At 57.8% G+C, this 15,388-nt stretch overlaps 6 protein-coding genes across 6 annotated transcripts; 3 read left to right on the top strand and 3 right to left on the bottom strand.

Annotated features, from left to right (window-relative positions):
* Window positions 1-450: 450 nt before the first annotated feature.
* Window positions 451-3,365, bottom strand: TRAVEDRAFT_146182 (EF-hand). The gene is made up of 9 exons (XM_008038691.1): window positions 3,258-3,365; window positions 2,948-3,190; window positions 2,588-2,882; window positions 2,360-2,527; window positions 2,247-2,310; window positions 1,681-2,187; window positions 1,437-1,620; window positions 986-1,383; window positions 451-930 (listed from the first exon to the last, which is right to left on the bottom strand). The coding sequence occupies exons 2-9, from the start codon at window positions 3,014-3,016 to the stop codon at window positions 588-590; spliced, it is 2,028 nt and encodes a 675-aa protein (XP_008036882.1). The 5' UTR covers window positions 3,017-3,190; window positions 3,258-3,365; the 3' UTR covers window positions 451-587.
* A 771-nt stretch (window positions 3,366-4,136) lies between these two features.
* On the top strand, window positions 4,137-6,510 carry TRAVEDRAFT_165582 (uncharacterized protein). Its single transcript, XM_008038690.1, has 4 exons — window positions 4,137-4,498; window positions 4,564-4,785; window positions 4,844-5,533; window positions 5,589-6,510. Exons 1-4 carry the CDS (start codon window positions 4,256-4,258, stop codon window positions 6,042-6,044), a joined length of 1,611 nt encoding a protein of 536 aa, XP_008036881.1. The 5' UTR covers window positions 4,137-4,255; the 3' UTR covers window positions 6,045-6,510.
* Window positions 6,511-7,069: 559 nt separating this feature from the next.
* On the top strand, window positions 7,070-8,359 carry TRAVEDRAFT_119099 (ribonuclease; the record flags this gene model as incomplete). Its single annotated transcript, XM_008038689.1, has 8 exons — window positions 7,070-7,133; window positions 7,202-7,275; window positions 7,331-7,503; window positions 7,563-7,593; window positions 7,655-7,724; window positions 7,777-7,892; window positions 7,955-8,138; window positions 8,199-8,359. 8 exons carry the CDS (start codon window positions 7,070-7,072, stop codon window positions 8,357-8,359), a joined length of 873 nt encoding a protein of 290 aa, XP_008036880.1.
* A 146-nt stretch (window positions 8,360-8,505) lies between these two features.
* TRAVEDRAFT_45880 (mitochondrial 54S ribosomal protein YmL17/YmL30) lies at window positions 8,506-9,595 on the bottom strand (the record flags this gene model as incomplete). The annotated part of the gene is made up of 4 exons (XM_008038131.1): window positions 8,506-8,664; window positions 8,732-8,857; window positions 8,913-9,493; window positions 9,550-9,595. The coding sequence occupies 4 exons, from the start codon at window positions 9,593-9,595 to the stop codon at window positions 8,506-8,508; spliced, it is 912 nt and encodes a 303-aa protein (XP_008036322.1).
* Window positions 9,596-9,743: 148 nt separating this feature from the next.
* TRAVEDRAFT_28145 (ATPase V1 complex subunit H) lies at window positions 9,744-11,674 on the top strand. Its single transcript, XM_008037933.1, has 11 exons — window positions 9,744-9,870; window positions 9,924-10,125; window positions 10,187-10,262; window positions 10,312-10,377; window positions 10,428-10,604; window positions 10,664-10,771; window positions 10,822-10,909; window positions 10,959-11,122; window positions 11,173-11,298; window positions 11,354-11,455; window positions 11,519-11,674. Exons 1-11 carry the CDS (start codon window positions 9,793-9,795, stop codon window positions 11,643-11,645), a joined length of 1,314 nt encoding a protein of 437 aa, XP_008036124.1. The 5' UTR covers window positions 9,744-9,792; the 3' UTR covers window positions 11,646-11,674.
* A 149-nt stretch (window positions 11,675-11,823) lies between these two features.
* On the bottom strand, window positions 11,824-14,275 carry TRAVEDRAFT_28144 (cytochrome P450). Its single transcript, XM_008037932.1, has 12 exons — window positions 14,065-14,275; window positions 13,886-14,015; window positions 13,642-13,830; window positions 13,431-13,579; window positions 13,327-13,380; window positions 13,206-13,267; window positions 13,013-13,147; window positions 12,788-12,954; window positions 12,704-12,726; window positions 12,547-12,628; window positions 12,361-12,483; window positions 11,824-12,289 (listed from the first exon to the last, which is right to left on the bottom strand). The coding sequence occupies exons 1-12, from the start codon at window positions 14,264-14,266 to the stop codon at window positions 12,073-12,075; spliced, it is 1,533 nt and encodes a 510-aa protein (XP_008036123.1). The 5' UTR covers window positions 14,267-14,275; the 3' UTR covers window positions 11,824-12,072.
* Window positions 14,276-15,388: the final 1,113 nt, after the last annotated feature.

The raw sequence follows: 15,388 nt of genomic DNA, 5'->3' as shown, positions 1-15,388 counted from the left end.
TCGCGCCGTTGATCATCGTGACCTGTTTGGCACAAACAACGCGAGCTGCCGACTCTACCGCTCCCCTGGTTCCCGCGTCGTGTTCACTGGTCTGCTCGTCGTCGACAGCCGCGAGAACAGCGTTCAAAAGGCCTCAGGCCGCGTACAGCTCCAGGCGCGATATTTCTCTCCGCCAGCGGCGCGACACCTGCCTCGTTTTTCTGAGATCTACTTTACGTAAAGCCTCGTTGCACGTTCTGATCAGGCGTCGACCTTAGCCTTAGGCGTATGTCCCCTTCCGAATCCCATTCTGAGTGAGCGTGTGCCAAGCACCACGGGAGCGACGCACGCCGACTGCTGAGAAATGCGGAGGAAATGTATGGTTTCAGGGCGCCTAACTCGACGTTTAGGCTTAAAGAAGCAGAAATCTTACGTTTCCTCAGCTTTCCGATGCAATATGAGGCCCTGTGGGGGGTTGGCTGCACGTTTGTCCGCCATGTAGAATACAAAATGAAGATGGTCCCGTTGAGCAGCATAGTAAAATCCTCCCTATATGATAAGTCCTAGATACGACATCTTACTCCACCCAAAGCCCACGCATCAAATGACTAGCCCGACGCTATAAGCGAGTACGGCGGCGGGGGCGTATCCGAACGCGGCAAGTCGTCGTCCAAGTCGTCGGGCAAGGGTGTCATCGCGGGTTCGACCTGAGCTCCAGAAGCTGGTCGCGGCGGTGGCGGGGGCGCCTCCTGCGACGGTGGCCTGGAATCCTGCCTTGAAGTTGATGGTAGCGAGACAGTTTCTGCTCTCGCGGACGCGTGTGCGGGGAACAGCGATGCAGGTACGACGGTGGGCAGCTCCTTCCCTGCGAGCTTCTGCCGGATGAGGTGCATGGCGACAGCGAAGTCGTCCTTTGTGATACGGCCGTCGTGCTCCGAGTCCGCCAGGTCCCTGCAGGCGAAGCGGTCAACGTCAGACGGCGGGAGGACTGCGGTATATAACTCACCATATGGTCGCCATAACGTCGTTGGGCAAGTTCGCACGCCCGAAGAAAGGGACTGCGATGTCCGACAACAAGTAGCCCTTTCTCTGGGTATCCAACTGTGCAAAGAACCTATCGTACCGCGCCCTCTCCTCGGGCGTGATGTTCAAATCAGAGGGAGTCGCGGCTACCGCCGGGGCATAGCCATGAACAGACAACCCGGGGAAGGGGGTCGAAGGAGCGGTCGCAAAGGGGGAGCTAGGAACGCTATTCGCACTGCCGTTGTTGAGCTGTGGTGTGCTGCGGGAGGTGCGGATATTTGGAGTGCCAGGCGGCGGCGCGCCTGCCCGCGAGGGTCTTTCGCTCTGAGATGTAATGATTAATGGCGGGGGTCGGGAAGGCCCAGCAGAGGCGTTATCATGCTTCACGTTGTCAGCACGATGTACAACATCATATAGGCTAAGAATGGGCATACCGAATGATCCCGAGCAATACCATCGTACGCATCATCTTCATGCGAGGGCGTAGATGCTGGAAGCAGTCCGGGTGGGAGAGTAGAAGGGAGATGCTGTCCTTCCTTTCTTATTTTCATGAGCATCAAGGCTACTGAGAATTCATCCTTCGTCAGATGTCCTTTGCGTCCGATGTCGCACAACTCTCTGTGATATGTGTGACCCATCAGCTACGAGCGCGAACGGAATAGAAAGCGATCACCGTACAATATTCGACTGCCTGCATTCACTGGCAGACCAGATTGACACATATATGTGTGCACCGCGTCCGTCTTCACGCGACCCCGATTTCGCGAGTCTAATGAGGAGAATATGTGTTCTGCTTGCACCCTGATGGACGGTGTAACCTCCAAACGCGGGCTGGGTTGCGAGGGGCCCCTTGAGGGATGGCGCGGTGGCGGAGCTCCAGAGAATGGCGAAGCTGTGATTGGGGGTATAAGTTGGGGCTGGGGTGGAGGTATTAGGGAGGGATGTGAAGGGGGAGGAGGCGGTGGGTATCGAGGTAGGGCGGGGGTGTTGGGAGATGAGACCGTTCGGTGGCGGGGTGAGGGAGAAGGTGTGCGTGTATGTCGTGCAGCGTCCTCATACAGCTGAGGCGGCAGACTGGCGGGTACCGTCGCTAGCTGCCCGGTCATTAGGCCTTGGATCAGGTACATGGCAACCGTAAAGTCGCTGAGGTCGAGACTTCCACGATGTTGTGTGTCGGCTAGGTTCCTAGCGAAAGAAAGTCTACTCAGCGAGCTTCTAATCAAGCTTGGGCAAAGTCTGCGCACCAGATTTGTGATAGCGTATTCCATGGTAACTTGGATTTCATGAAAACCTCTCGTGCTTGCTGACCTAGGGGTCGCTCAGCGCCTGAAGTGTCATTACCAAGGTTCCTGCTCACCACCAAGATATCCATTGTCTGCACCCGCACCCTTGAAGATCTTCCGGAATTTAGCTTTGTCGTGAGACGTTAGGGGAGGGAGCGTGCTAGGAACTCCCGAGGATGGCCCCGCAACGGCCTCATTACCGAGCGGAGAAGAAGGGCTGTCGATAGAAGCAATGGGTCCGGCTGCGGCGAATGCACTGTTAGCAGACTGCGAGACGTTCAAAAGATGTACTTGGTTCTCACGTCGGTTCACCAATGCCTCCATTACGGTCTCTCCCCTCTGCGCATGTCCAATGAGGCGCAGCGCCACTCCCACACCTTGCCGGTCGAGAAGTCCGTCCTTACTATCAACGCTCGCAATTTCCCATACCCTTGCGAGGGCGTCAGGGGGCAAGCTGGACGCGCTGAATATTCGGGTAGCGGTTTGGGGATTGATTTTGCCTGTCCCCTCAGGGTCTCCTATAGTCATGACCCAGTTTATGAGGGAATCCTCCTCTGGCGTCGCAGTGTATTCGGCAATGGCAGTGAGGGCTTGTATCTGCGCAATAACCGCTAGAAGTAGGTCCGTGTTCCCGAATACAGCGGGGGAAAGGATATACGCACCAGCCGTTCTGTCTTCATGCGCTCCTCTGCCTCTTGCTCTATCGCAATCCGCTCCAAGTCCTCGTGCATCTTCAGGACCTCCGTTAATTGCTCATGAGCAGCGAGTAGCGCCGCCAAAAGCTGTTCTTGCGTCGTTTCAACCGATGTGTGTGTTGTGCGACGCGACCTCTCCGCCTCCGTGGTTGCCCATGCGATTTGCGAGCCGATGAGGTCCTGCGACGCCCTCGCACGGCCGAGGAGTTCCTATTCCACATCCCGCGATGAATATCAGTGATATGCCCCTGGATCGCTGCACGGGCGCGGATGCCACCTTAGTTATGTCATTCCTGAGCTCCTGCGGCTTCGCATACACCAGCACCTCCTGTAAGAGCTCTGCATTGCCGCGGCCGACTTTGCACACATTGAATAGCCGCTGAATGTCATCCTCGGGTGAAATGATGGGTGTTTGACCAGTTGTTGCGGGCGGCGGGCCCGGCGGGGGTTGATAGGAGGGCGTATGGGGTAGAGCGGGCAGACCGTCTGGGGGCAAGAGGATCATGAAGGGGTTGGTGCGGAACCAGAGTATGTAACAGATATGGGCGCGACTCGGAAGATGATTGACTTACAATACTGACTAGGACTATTAGGATAAGCCTGCGATTGTCTCGCGCTGTAGCACAGGTTTCCCGGAGGCAAAGCGGAGGAACGGCGCCGGCGGGTCATGATCGTGAAGATGTGGATGGTGAGCTAGGGTGAGCTGCTCGACGCCGACGACAGCGACGCTGGTCTGCTCTCCACAGGCCGCACAGCTTCTCATCTGTACATATGGACGTCCCCCCTGCCCCGCAGCACTACTGCCCACTGCGGACGGTCTCAATTGCGCACTACAGCCACCTTGAACTCAGGAGAGCACGCGGTCCGAGTGTAGTATAATACACTGTATCTAAGCTTCATCATGACATCGGCGCACGACCTGCTGTGTACGCCGACTGAAACAGCGGCGACGATCGACGACGATATCTATCAGGCACTACCTCTGCTCACGCGTTGCGTGTAGCTTGATGTTCTGCAGACTGCGATGAACAGAAGAGAGGATGGAATACCCAGACGGCCTCGTGTTGTTTGGGAAGGCTGAAGGGAATTCACACCGCCGAGCGTCTGTCTTGCGGGCGTACTTTTTCCATCAACGACCATCTTCGCTGTCTGGTGCATTGTCCACTCCCTCATCTTTGCTAACCTCTCCATTATTTCCATCTAACGAGTCATCTTCACGAACGGCTTTGTATCATCCTCCTCTAATTCCCCTCAGGCATCACCGGCATCGACATCATGACTAGCTCCTCCTCGACCCCGGACCTTGCCTCCCAGGTCGCCACCCTCTCCCTCGCCTCGCAGCCCTCCCAGCAACGTCTTCATGATACTTACGATTACGAAGGCAACGCAGGCGGCAACGGTAGAAATCCATACCACTACTCTACATCCCCTCCTATCCCCGCCCAGTCCCAGTATAACCCCCTCAGCATGAATCAGTCCCCCCTCAAGAACAAGCCTTCGCGTGCCGGCCTGCCTACCGTGCGTATGAGAGCGGTTTCTCCGCATCGATGGCCGTATAACTCACTCTCCATCGTCGAATCCAGCAATGGCTCGATAACGCGGGGGGGATTCCTGACAATCGCTCTCTGTCGCCGCCTAACAACTCCGATCTGTCCTCCTCCGGCGGGTCCCCTCCTTTGAGCCACATGCACGCCCCGCCTATGACTCCAGGCACACCGTTGGGCGACGACGAAGTCATACCCACCGCGATCGTCATAAAGAACATCCCCTTCAACGTTAAACGTGAGACTTTGCTTGACATAATTGTAAGATCCTCCGCTTCGTCCGACATGCCGCGCGGGGTCGTTCTGACGACTCATCCAGGCGTCGCTGTCCATTCCGACTCCTTACGCGTTCAACTATCACCTTGACCAGTCCGGCCAGTTCCGCGGGTTGGCCTTCGCGAACTTCCGCCAGTCCGTCGATGCAGACGCCGTCGTTGCAGCGCTCAATGGCTTCGATGTCCAGGGCCGCAAGCTCCGAGTTGAGTACAAAAAGGTGCTCCAAGCCGGGGAGAAGGAACGGATCGAAAGAGAGAAGGCTATCCGCCGCATGCGTTCCATGCAGCTGGAGAAGGAACAACAACAGATGCAGCAAGGGGGATACGACGATTACGGCACCGTTCTGTCGACGCCGTTCACGCCCCAGCGTTCGTTCTCGGCATCTAACGTGTACCAGAGCTCGCAGTACTCGCCTCCGCAGATGCCGCCCCTGCCTACGTCCCAGTCTTTCACGGTGGCCTCTCCTCCGCTGCCCTCGGTCTCTCCCGGGGCTGGGATCAAGTCGCCCTCCACCGAGTTGGACCTCAACGACCCGTCGACGCTCGAGATCTACTCGCGGATCCTCCTTTTCAAGGACGACCCGATGCGCGACGAGCTTGCGTTCTCGCGCACGTTGTCCCCCAAGCAGCGCCGTGTGGTTCACCTCGTGGCCCAGAAGCTCGGTGTCTACCATTATTCTGTCGGAGAAGGCGACGAGCGTTACGCAGTGGTTACTCGCTTCGATCCCAATGCTGTAAGTGGACTGAACGACCGCTGCTGACCGCCCGTTGCTAAGCTGTTGACTTCAGAACGGCGCCGGTCCTGGTTCGCGCCAGACACTCTCCCGCGCCCCGGCCTCGTACCTCTCGGCGACGGCTCCCATGACTGCATCGTCTCTCCGCGTCAAGAAGTCAATGCCGGACATGAAGAGTCTTCAAGCTCAAACCCCTCGTCTCACCACTCGGGCCTCGAACGGGAACATTCGCGAAGGCTATGCCACCATCGCTTCCCCTTCGCGTCGCTCTCCGGGCTTTGCGTCCTTATTTGGCAACGGCGGCGCTTTCGGCAACAATGGCATCCCTCCGGTCCCCACCCTCCCTTCCAGCGTCTCCGGCATGAACGGTGGCGGCATGGATAGCCCCACCGTTATGCGCCAGCCCCGCGGGCCTGGCGTCGGTGGCTTCGAGTCCCGGAGGGAGCGCCGCGAGAGCCAGACCAACCGCGGTGGCTTCGAGGCGCGCTCGCACGAGCCGCTGGAAATCTAAAGGGCAGCATCTGCGCAAGCGTATTGTATGCGGGGCCCGGGCGATGTTTCACGGCGGACTCGTTACATGCTATATCCCGTTCGTAAACAGACTCGCCACCCTCGTTTCGCCACCCTGCTCTTCCCCCTCTCCCGCTGTCGTGGTTTTCTGCTCTTTTTCCCTTTCCGATCCTACGCTGCTCTTCGTGTTTGCGGTCGTGCTGCGTGTTTTCCCCAGGAACGCTCCGCGTGCATCTCTCCTGTTCCCATTAATCCCGGCCGGCGGCCGCCTCTGCAGCGCAAGCGGGCGCGCGCCGGCCAACCCCCTCCCCGCCGTTTGAAAAGGCTCCCTTTGTGTCCCGGTCTCTCCTCTCGTGTGTTTCCGCCTCTTCTTGCATGCCTCCCCCAAGTACTTACTACCAACCATCACAAGTCCACGTACCATAGTCCACTCCCCGCCCATGCATTCATGCTCGACTGCTCCTCTTCTGCCCTCTTCCCATTCCCAGTGCCGTTTGGTTGTATGATTGATCGATAGCGCAAATTAGAGTAAGCGAGATGAATGTATATATTGGATGGACCGTGCACAGGTATCACTGTCTTCAACATACTGAACATCCTGGATTGTGCTTGATCATGGCTCTCACTTGGAAATCTCATATCGCTGCAGAAACCTTCCTTCCGCAAAGCATTCTAGTGCCCATGACAGACGCCCATAGTATATGCCGGGCCGGGTGCAGCCGTGCCACAGAAAAGTGGACGTGATCGCGTCTGAGAGCTGCAGCAGCGTCGGTCAACCAGCCTCTCTCTCATTCCCGCTCACCTTGCACACCGGGCTCGCCTGTTAGAGGCCTCGACTGATTCAAGAGCAAGATGCCGAGCGCAACGATCGTTCACGCCGCTGTCTTCGCCGTCGGCGCACTCGTCGGTGGGGGAGTGGCTACCGCAGTGTCCGCACGCAGTAGACGGGACATGCTCCCCCCGGTGCCCGCACAGGGTGCGCCCGCACCGCCGGTGATTCATGTGAAGCCAGGTCAGGGAACCCAGATGCAGACCGCACCAGGGCAGGTGGTGAAGGTTGACACCTCAGTGCTGAAGTACGGGAACCCGGGTACGTCGGATGCACTCTTTCCTTGGTGTCTGGTAGGGAGAATGGCAATGCTAACGGGAAATATGCAGGACCCATCGCGGACATACTAGTGCGGCGGGCGTACGTCGCGGGCTACGACCGTCGGCTACGGCATCCAGCATGGGTGCGTGCTCAGCCAGCTCTCGTTCCCTCCATGCCGGCCCCTTACGGAGATCCAGACAGCAGAGCACTTGACCCTCGCGTCACTCGGGAAGTCGAAGCTTGAGCCGCGAGAGGTGGGCGAGGCGGGCGACCGCTCCAACTCTCAGTTTTCCGAAGACCAGTCTATTCCTGCTATGTTCCGGGCGAAGCTGCAGGACTACTTCCGCAGCGGCTACGACCGTGGACACATGTAGGCTCTTCCCCCCGAAGCCGTTAACAAGTGTCTTCGTGCTGAACATGGTACGACAGGGTCCCAGCTGCAGACGCTAAGATCTCACAGGTGGGCGCGTTTTGTATCGGGCGCCAGCGCATATAGCTGACTTGTGTGTCCGTTACTGCAGGAAGCTATGAACGAGACGTTCCTGTTGACTAACATTGCACCACAAGTCGGCGCGGGCTTCAACCGACACTGTACGCCTGCTTCGTATTCTCGCACGACATTCCTCTCACTACCTGCACACAGACTGGGCGTACCTTGAGGACTGGTGCAGACGACTCACCTCGAGCTTCTCTGACGTCTACGTGTTTACCATCCCGCTGTACCTGCCGAAGCTCGAGGCGGACGGCAAATGGCGCGTGGTAAGCATGCAAACCGCCTCTAAAATCTAAACCCAGTGAGCTCACTTGGGATGCTCCCCTAGTCGCACGAGGTCATCGGCTCGCCCCCGAACATCTCCGTCCCGACGCACTTTGCGAAAGTCGTGCTCGCGGCCAAGCCGTCGTCGCCCTCCACTCCGGACGTCGCCGAGATCTCGGCGGGCGCGTTCGTCCTGCCAAACGCTGTCATCCCGGACGAGGCGAAGTTGGAAAGCTTCCTGGTTCCCAGTACGCGCTCGAGCTTCACCTTGTCGGACGGGTGTGCAAATGCTGATATCGGTTGTACAGTCGACGCCGTCGAACGCGCCGCTGGCCTGACGCTCTTCTCGGACGCGATCAAGGCCCAGTCCAAACATATTTGCAAAACGGCGAAATGCGAGGTCATTGTACGTAGATTCGACGACGCCGTCAAGGGAAACAACCGCAAGGCCATCTCCGGACCGAAGTAGTCACCCCCACACACCTCGGTGCACAGTCGTAGCATACTAGATACTAGGATAGTCCTCCAGGGCGCACGCGTGCGCACCATGTAATGAAAGCAGTCTAATACTCTGCTACTGAGTGGGTGTGGTCCGGAGCACATTAAGGTGATATATTAGAAGTCAGATAGAATACCCTCCACGCTCGCCCAGTAATCCTTCTCCACTCGAAGCTCGATCTCCTCTTTTGTGAGCCACGCGAAGTCGGTGACGTTCTTGCCGTCTGGCCGGACCTGACCCGCGAGGATGTGTGCCTTGAGGAAGAAGGTGTAAAGCTGGGTGGGGAACGGGCAGCGTCAGTTTCGATGGGCAATAAGAAGGAACATGCAGTATGTTGCTTACCTCGCCGCCGAGAGTCTTCTTGGTGCTCTCGGGTAATGAGGGTTGATACACGGCAATGGGCTTCTTGCCTACGACCCAGGCGTCCATGTTAATACCACACTCTGCTTCAAGGTCACGCAGTGCCGCCTACGAAGACGTGTCATCGACAATTTAAACACGGAACATTATATGTAGTGCTTACCTTGTGCAATTGCTCTCCCTCCTGTAGAGGGCCTTGGGGGAACCTCCACACCTGCTTGCCCGCGTGGTCCTTCCCTCGGACGAGCAAGTACAGGTTACGCTCGCCCTTCCGATCCAAACTCTTCACATCCCCCGTCTTGTCCGACTCGTGTATCCGCGGCGCAGGAGGCTCGACGGGCTCTTCGCCCATATTGTCCGCCTGGTCACCCGATGCAAGAGGCACGCCGTCCTCGTCCATAGCAGCGGCCGCAGGCTTGCGTCGCTTCAGCGACCACGGGCCACCAAACGCCTCGCGCTCGCGCAGGCGCTCCTCCCTTGCGAACTTGCGCTCGAGCAGCGAGCCGGTCTTGAAGTAGAACTCGGTCGGGAAGGGGTTGAAGATGGCGCGGCGGATGCGCGACTGGTAGGCGAAGTACGCGCGCTCGAAGAGCGTGGGCGTGCGAGTCAGGATGGGGGAGCGGTTGAGGATGACGGCGGCATTGAGGACGACGTTCGGCGCGCTGGCGGCGGAGGACGTGGAGGAGGACGCGGCGGGTGCGTCGGCGACGGAGGCTAGTGAGCGTGACGGGGCATGCAGACACGCTGCGAAAGTGTATGTTATGATACAGAAACATATGGGCATATGTCGAGGAACGTACCCCTCGTGCGTTGTCTGCAGACGGCGGCGACATTTCGAGACAGCATGAGACCAGCAGCAGCGGACAACCCAACGGCTGAAATTTCGAAAGCTCTAAGGGCAGCCTTTAATTTCCCGAAACGGACCGTGGGAACACCGGCGCTAGCGCAGGGACTGAGGTCACCGTCCCGATTCGCGCTTGCTCGGCGCCGCCGCTGCTTTCCCCATCGTCCACCGCGTCTGCGCACCCTGCGCGCTGTACAGCATGTCTATCTCGCTCGTCTCCAACTCGTACCTCGACGAGAACTCGGCCAAGATTCGCGCGAAGCCCGTGCCATGGGAGGTACGCGCCTCAGCCACTATACAGAAGCGGTTGCTCACCCCCACTCGACACAGGGTTACCAGCGCGCAGGCCTGATCACCTCGGAGGAGCTCAGTCTCATCAAGAAGGTTGACCGCCAGTCTAGGTCCAAGATAGAGTCTCTACTCGTCTCGGACGGTCAAACATACGCTCTGTTGTATCTCCGGCTGCTCAAGAAGCTCCAGAGAGTCGATACGCAGTCATGCATACTTGTCCTTATTGCGGATGCGCTCACAGGTAAATATCGGCATATACCCGAGATCACAAATTCAATATACTGATGCGTCTATGACACTAGATCACGAGGAACGGATACCCTGGTTTACCAATGCCGCTCAGACGGATCCTGAGCTTCCATACGGTCCTCTACTAAGGTATGCTATCATAGCACACGCAGCCGACATAGATCTCAACTTTCCTCAGAATTCTGGACTCCCAGGATGACTTTGTTCAGCTGAAGGCCACACAGATCCTCACCGTACTTCTCAGGTGCGTTGCGCACCGAACCTACTACACACCGACCCTAACCTTGTCCGCAGCTCAGAGAAGGCACCCTTGCAGTCTCAGCAGATGCACCCTTTCCTCAACACCCTCGCTTTGTTTGTTGCAAACCCGTCCACCAACAAACGTGATATTGCCGTCCAATGCTTAGAGTCTACTCTGTCCCGTCCGGAGTGCCGGAAAGCCGTATGGGCGAATGCTTCGCTAGTTGGAGGGTGAGATCCATACAGATAGATATACTCACCATTTCGCACAGGACTGATAATCATGCCAGGCTAGTCGACATTTTGAAGCACAACCCTACCCCGCAGATGAGCTACCAAGTCGGCTTCTGCCTGTGGCTGCTCACATTTGAGCAAGAAGTAGCAGAGCAGATCCAGAAGTACAACACAGCCTTGCCATAGCACGAACCCATGCTGACCGTTTTTGAAGACGCTTTGATATTATACCCACTCTCGTCGATGTCGCTCAGGGTGCAGCGAAGGAGAAGGTCATTCGGGTGATCGTCGCAACTTTCAGGGTATGTTCTAGAGCTCAAACGCTTACAACGATACTCACAATATCGGCAGAACCTCGTCTCGAAAGCACCACAGGCCAACCTTCCTGCGATGCTCGTCGCCCACCTTCTGCCTTTTGCGAAGAACCTTGCTGGACGGAAGTGGACGGACGAGGACATCGTTGAGGACATCCAATTCCTCCGGGACGAGCTTGCCGCGCGTTTTGAGAGTCTCACGTATGTCGCGCTCGCATTTCTGCCAATAGCCTTACTGAACAACTCCACAGCACTTACGACGAGTACCGCTCTGAGCTGACGTCAGGGTACCTGTCGTGGACGCCTGTGCACGAGTCCGACCTTTTCTGGAAAGAGAATGCGACAAAGCTGAACGACAAGGACTACGAGTTGCTCAAGTAAGTGCAGCAAGAGCGCGTCGGCCGAACAGAATTACTCACCCTCGTACCACAGGTTGCTGATCAGGCTGCTGTCCGAGTCGAACGACCCGACAGTGCTCGCCGTCGCGTCGCACGACATCGGCCAGTACGTCAAACACTACGAGCGCGGCAAGAAGTACGTACTCTTACTCGGGAGCGCTTGTACGCGGGACGACTGCTTACGTCGGTTCTGGACCAGGATCTTGACCGACCTCGGAGGAAAGACTCGCGTCATGGAGCTCATGTCCCACGCGAACCCGGACGTACGATACCAGGCGCTGATTTCGGTGCAACGGCTCGTGAGCCATCCGTGGGCCGCTGTGTAAGACTAGAATAGCATGAAACTGGACTTTTTTCACGCATCCTGTGATGACAACGTCTATCACGAGTAAGATGCCTCGAATCTTGTGAGTAATGACTAAGGCCGCGGCGGGTTCCACATCGCCACATGAGCGACCCAAGAAGTTACAAGAAAGCATTTGTATTGCAGAAATATCAAGAATAGCGAGAAACAAAACGGTGCAGTACGATAGCGACGGCGGAGCCGATAAAGTACAATACAACACAGCGAATGGTAGTGTTACAACATGTACAGAGTTATACGTATCTCGTCGCTGGTGGAGCCGCCTACGCGGTCTCCTACCAGCCATCGTCGGAATCGTGGCGCATCAGCACAAATGTTCGTGTGCCATGTCAGTTCGTAGTATCAGTGAGTCATTGGGTCGTGGAGTCGTTGGGTCGTTGGGTTGTTGTTCAGAGGCTTTGGATGAGGCGCCGCGCCGCCTCGGAGCGCGGGCGGATGTCCGCCTGGAAGGGCTTCGGCCAGCACGAGAGGCCCGAGGTGTACTCGCCCGAGGGCGTGATCTCCTCCCCGTCGGGGCCGATGGGCTTGCGGATGTCCATCGTTGCACACAGCGACGCGATCGCCATCCACACGCTGTTCATGCCGAGGAAGCGGCCGGGGCAGATGCTGCAGCGCGCACGAGTCGTGTTCAGCATGCCAAGAACCACCAGGACAATGCATATGGACGTGGCACTTACCGACGCCCGAAGCCGAAGGACGCGTGGGGGAACATCTCGGGTCCGCCATGGGGGCCGGGCAGGAACCGCTCGGGCTTGAACGTCTCCGGGTCGTGGTACACACGCGTGTCCATCGCCATGCTCCTAAAAACCGCCGGGCGCGTGAATACCTATTGTAGCAGGAACAAAGGACAACGGGTGACGTACCACGCATTCGCGAACACCATCGTGCCCTTCGGGATGAACATGCCGTTGAACGTGTCGTCCTGCATCGTGCTGTGCGGGATACCTGGCAGGCGCGCGCGCGCGAAAACGTCAGTGAGATCACGACTGCGCCCGAGAACACGTCGGAACGCGTGCTTACCGAGAGGCACGACGGGGCGCCATCTGCCGCGAGGCGCACCAGTGTGAGCAAGCGGGCTTCTCGAACGGGCGCGGCAGAACGCACCTGAGCACCTCCTGGAAGATGGCTTCGATGTACGGCAGGCTCTCGCGGTCGTCGAAGTCGGGCAGGCGCTTGGGCCCGACGACGCGGTCGATCTCCTCCTGCGCCTTCGTGAGCACGTGGGGATGCAGCAGCATCGCGAGCAGGAACGTGTTGATAGTCGAGTACGTCTGCGGCGCCGCGGTCAGCGCGCGGAGACATCGCGTGGAGGAAAAGAATGGGGCTTACAGTCTCCGCGCCGCCCGCGTAGATGGCCCCCGTGGCATGCTTGAGGTCGTCCAGGCTGTGCTCGCCTTTGTAGTCGGGCTTCGAGAACTCTTCTAGGTAGGTGAGGAGGAAGGAGGGTGGGGCGTGACCTTCGGCCTGGGGGCGATCAGAGGAGGGAAGCAGAGGCGTGAGCGGCCGAGAAGCATAAGCTTACCATCTGACGTTGGACCTGCTCGAACGGATAGTCATGGAACTTATGGATAGCCCAGCTCCAGTCTGGCCACAGTGAAACGGTAAGCCGACCTGCAACGGCGTCAAGGGGACGCAGGACGTACTGTGTACAACGCGGTTGAACCAGCATCCCGGGAACCACCAAGGTAGGTATTGGACTGTGGTAAAGGGTCAGCTGTGCTGACGTGCTGGAGGAAATACCACATACGGATTGGGAAAAAGTCCACAGGCGCAGTGCCCGGGTCGCCGGCATCAACGTGCGCGAGTGAGACGTTCTCCGTCATCTTGATGTACTCATCGCTGTCGGACTCGATCTGGTGCCCGTAGGCAATCTTCATGATCACGGCCGCGCCGAATCTGGGACGCTCGCGTTGAGGACGAGATCGTTACGTATGAGTAGAACGCCCTAAACCACGCACCGCCGGATTAGCCAGTCAAAGTCCTTCGGACGGTCGAGCATATTCTTGAGCATCTTGTGCGCTTCATCGGTGTGAATGGGACAGAAACGGGGTATCTCTTGCTTGGTAAAGTACTGCTGCAAGATACGCCGCTGCTTGAAAAATTGCGGGCCGTATTTCAAGAACGTCACGCTAACGCCCCATCCCAGGCTAAAAAATAATTAGCCGGCTTGGTCACCAGAGAGGCAACGTCATAGCGCCTTACTTCATGAACAAAGGGAACACGGGCCGATCGCTATAGTTCGCGCTGCGCTTGTCCATGAGCTCGTTCGCTATCTCGTAGCTGTTGACGATGACGATCTTCCTGCCCAGGATCTCCAAGTAGAAAATGTCCCCTGCGAAGCAATCGGTAAACAACCTTTGCACAAGCAGCGGATGACTGACCATATTTCTTAGACCATTCGAAGAAGACCTCCGCCTGGTAGGTACGCGGGAAGGTGCGGTAGTGACCAATGATCGGGTCCGATGGGGGACTAGGCGGAAGGTGGGCATCTCTGCGCCGCTTCCGCACCTGCCAGCTAACCACGAAGATGATGAGCGCGACATTGAAGGCGAGGAAAGCGGAGAAGGTAGGAAGAGTGGGCATGGCGACTCGGAGCGGACTCTGGCGGCCCCGTCAACCCATCCCCGACACCGCTTTATACCTCCCATGTCAGAGGACCCTGACACACGCGCGTAGCGGACCTCGCGTCCACCATCTCGTAAACGTGAGCAACCGGGATCTGCGATATCGGAGCAAACGAGGCGACCAGGGGGGCCTAGGGCACGATGCCGCGGGCGATTGTATTAGCTTCCCTGCGGGTGTCCCGAAAGGCCAAGCGTCGAAGTGTCGAAGCATCAAACCTACGCACTTCCTCAGAACATGGCGCTGAACCTAGCCGAGGAAACGGCGTGCGCGTGCTTGTGCAGAAACGGGTATTTGGATTGGATGCCGGATGATAGGAAGGCACGCATTCCCATAGGAAACCCGGAGAGCGGACCATTTTATCCGTTGTGGGTCCATATACATCCAGAGCGCGTCCTCGATGCGGGATGGTTCCGCGCTATGCCTTCCGGAGGCATGAATGGTGCCCTAGGTGCGCCGTAATCGTTTCCGCGAAGCGCCTGGCTAGTGCCGGGTCCAACGACGACCGAAGGGCTGCGTATCACACTATTGCGAATTATGTAGTCTGCGCCCGCCGGCCGCTAGCATGTCTAGTATGACTGAATGCCCAAACGTCATTAGCATGTTGCGTGGCCACCACCGACGAGTCCCTGACCTCCGATCCCGCGTCTCCGCGGGCTGCCCACTGCACGCTAAGGCTAATCGCCAAACGATCGGGTGCGTGAGAGCGTGCGCCTGCGCACGAACAATGCACGTCGCAAGTCGTGTGTTGATGGAGGCACGATGCGCCAGGTCACATTCGCACCCAACTCCGCTCTCACTTTCGGAGCCAAGCCTGGCGTAGCGCGGGGAGCGTTGCCGTGGAACGCTATGTCGGGATCCGTGGCCCCTCGTGGCGGCGTGCCGGACGGACTTTACGTGAATGTACCGATGGAGAGCGTCATCGCGGACCTCCAGGCTGCATCGATGGTGGGATGTCTGTCCGCCCCCTGGTTATCGCAAGCCATCCTGATGTAGAATAGACTGCACCGTCCCAGGAAGGCTTTATTTGAGGATCGCAAATTTGTGGCCATCTTGACATGGGGTCGGCCACAAATGCGCCAG

This window comes from Trametes versicolor (genome assembly GCF_000271585.1).
Source record: "Trametes versicolor FP-101664 SS1 unplaced genomic scaffold TRAVEscaffold_4, whole genome shotgun sequence".
Classification (NCBI taxonomy): domain Eukaryota; kingdom Fungi; phylum Basidiomycota; class Agaricomycetes; order Polyporales; family Polyporaceae; genus Trametes; species Trametes versicolor.
The sequence above is the reverse complement of the archived record's forward strand: the minus strand, read 5'-3'. Positions and strand labels throughout refer to the sequence as shown.

What these genes read in the sequence shown, in the direction of transcription:
- TRAVEDRAFT_146182 (XM_008038691.1), bottom strand. Translation starts at nt 3,016, where the DNA reads ATGCACGAGGACTTGGAGCGGATTGCGATAGAGCAAGAGGCAGAGGAG. An exon ending in AGACAATGGATATCTTGGTG is followed by an intron (nt 2,311 to 2,359) that starts GTGAGCAGGAAC and finishes AGCGACCCCTAG; the next exon opens with GTCAGCAAGCACGAGAGGTT. An exon ending in AATGCAGGCAGTCGAATATT is followed by an intron (nt 1,621 to 1,680) that starts GTACGGTGATCG and finishes CACATATCACAG; the next exon opens with AGAGTTGTGCGACATCGGAC.
- TRAVEDRAFT_165582 (XM_008038690.1), top strand. Translation starts at nt 4,256, where the DNA reads ATGACTAGCTCCTCCTCGACCCCGGACCTTGCCTCCCAGGTCGCCACC. An exon ending in CGCGTGCCGGCCTGCCTACC is followed by an intron (nt 4,499 to 4,563) that starts GTGCGTATGAGA and finishes CGTCGAATCCAG; the next exon opens with CAATGGCTCGATAACGCGGG. An exon ending in AGACTTTGCTTGACATAATT is followed by an intron (nt 4,786 to 4,843) that starts GTAAGATCCTCC and finishes CGACTCATCCAG; the next exon opens with GCGTCGCTGTCCATTCCGAC.
- TRAVEDRAFT_28145 (XM_008037933.1), top strand. Translation starts at nt 9,793, where the DNA reads ATGTCTATCTCGCTCGTCTCCAACTCGTACCTCGACGAGAACTCGGCC. An exon ending in ATCCTCACCGTACTTCTCAG is followed by an intron (nt 10,378 to 10,427) that starts GTGCGTTGCGCA and finishes CCTTGTCCGCAG; the next exon opens with CTCAGAGAAGGCACCCTTGC. An exon ending in TGATCGTCGCAACTTTCAGG is followed by an intron (nt 10,910 to 10,958) that starts GTATGTTCTAGA and finishes CAATATCGGCAG; the next exon opens with AACCTCGTCTCGAAAGCACC.
- TRAVEDRAFT_28144 (XM_008037932.1), bottom strand. Translation starts at nt 14,266, where the DNA reads ATGCCCACTCTTCCTACCTTCTCCGCTTTCCTCGCCTTCAATGTCGCG. An exon ending in TGTGGACTTTTTCCCAATCC is followed by an intron (nt 13,381 to 13,430) that starts GTATGTGGTATT and finishes CCTTTACCACAG; the next exon opens with TCCAATACCTACCTTGGTGG. An exon ending in ATCTTCCAGGAGGTGCTCAG is followed by an intron (nt 12,727 to 12,787) that starts GTGCGTTCTGCC and finishes GCCTCGCGGCAG; the next exon opens with ATGGCGCCCCGTCGTGCCTC.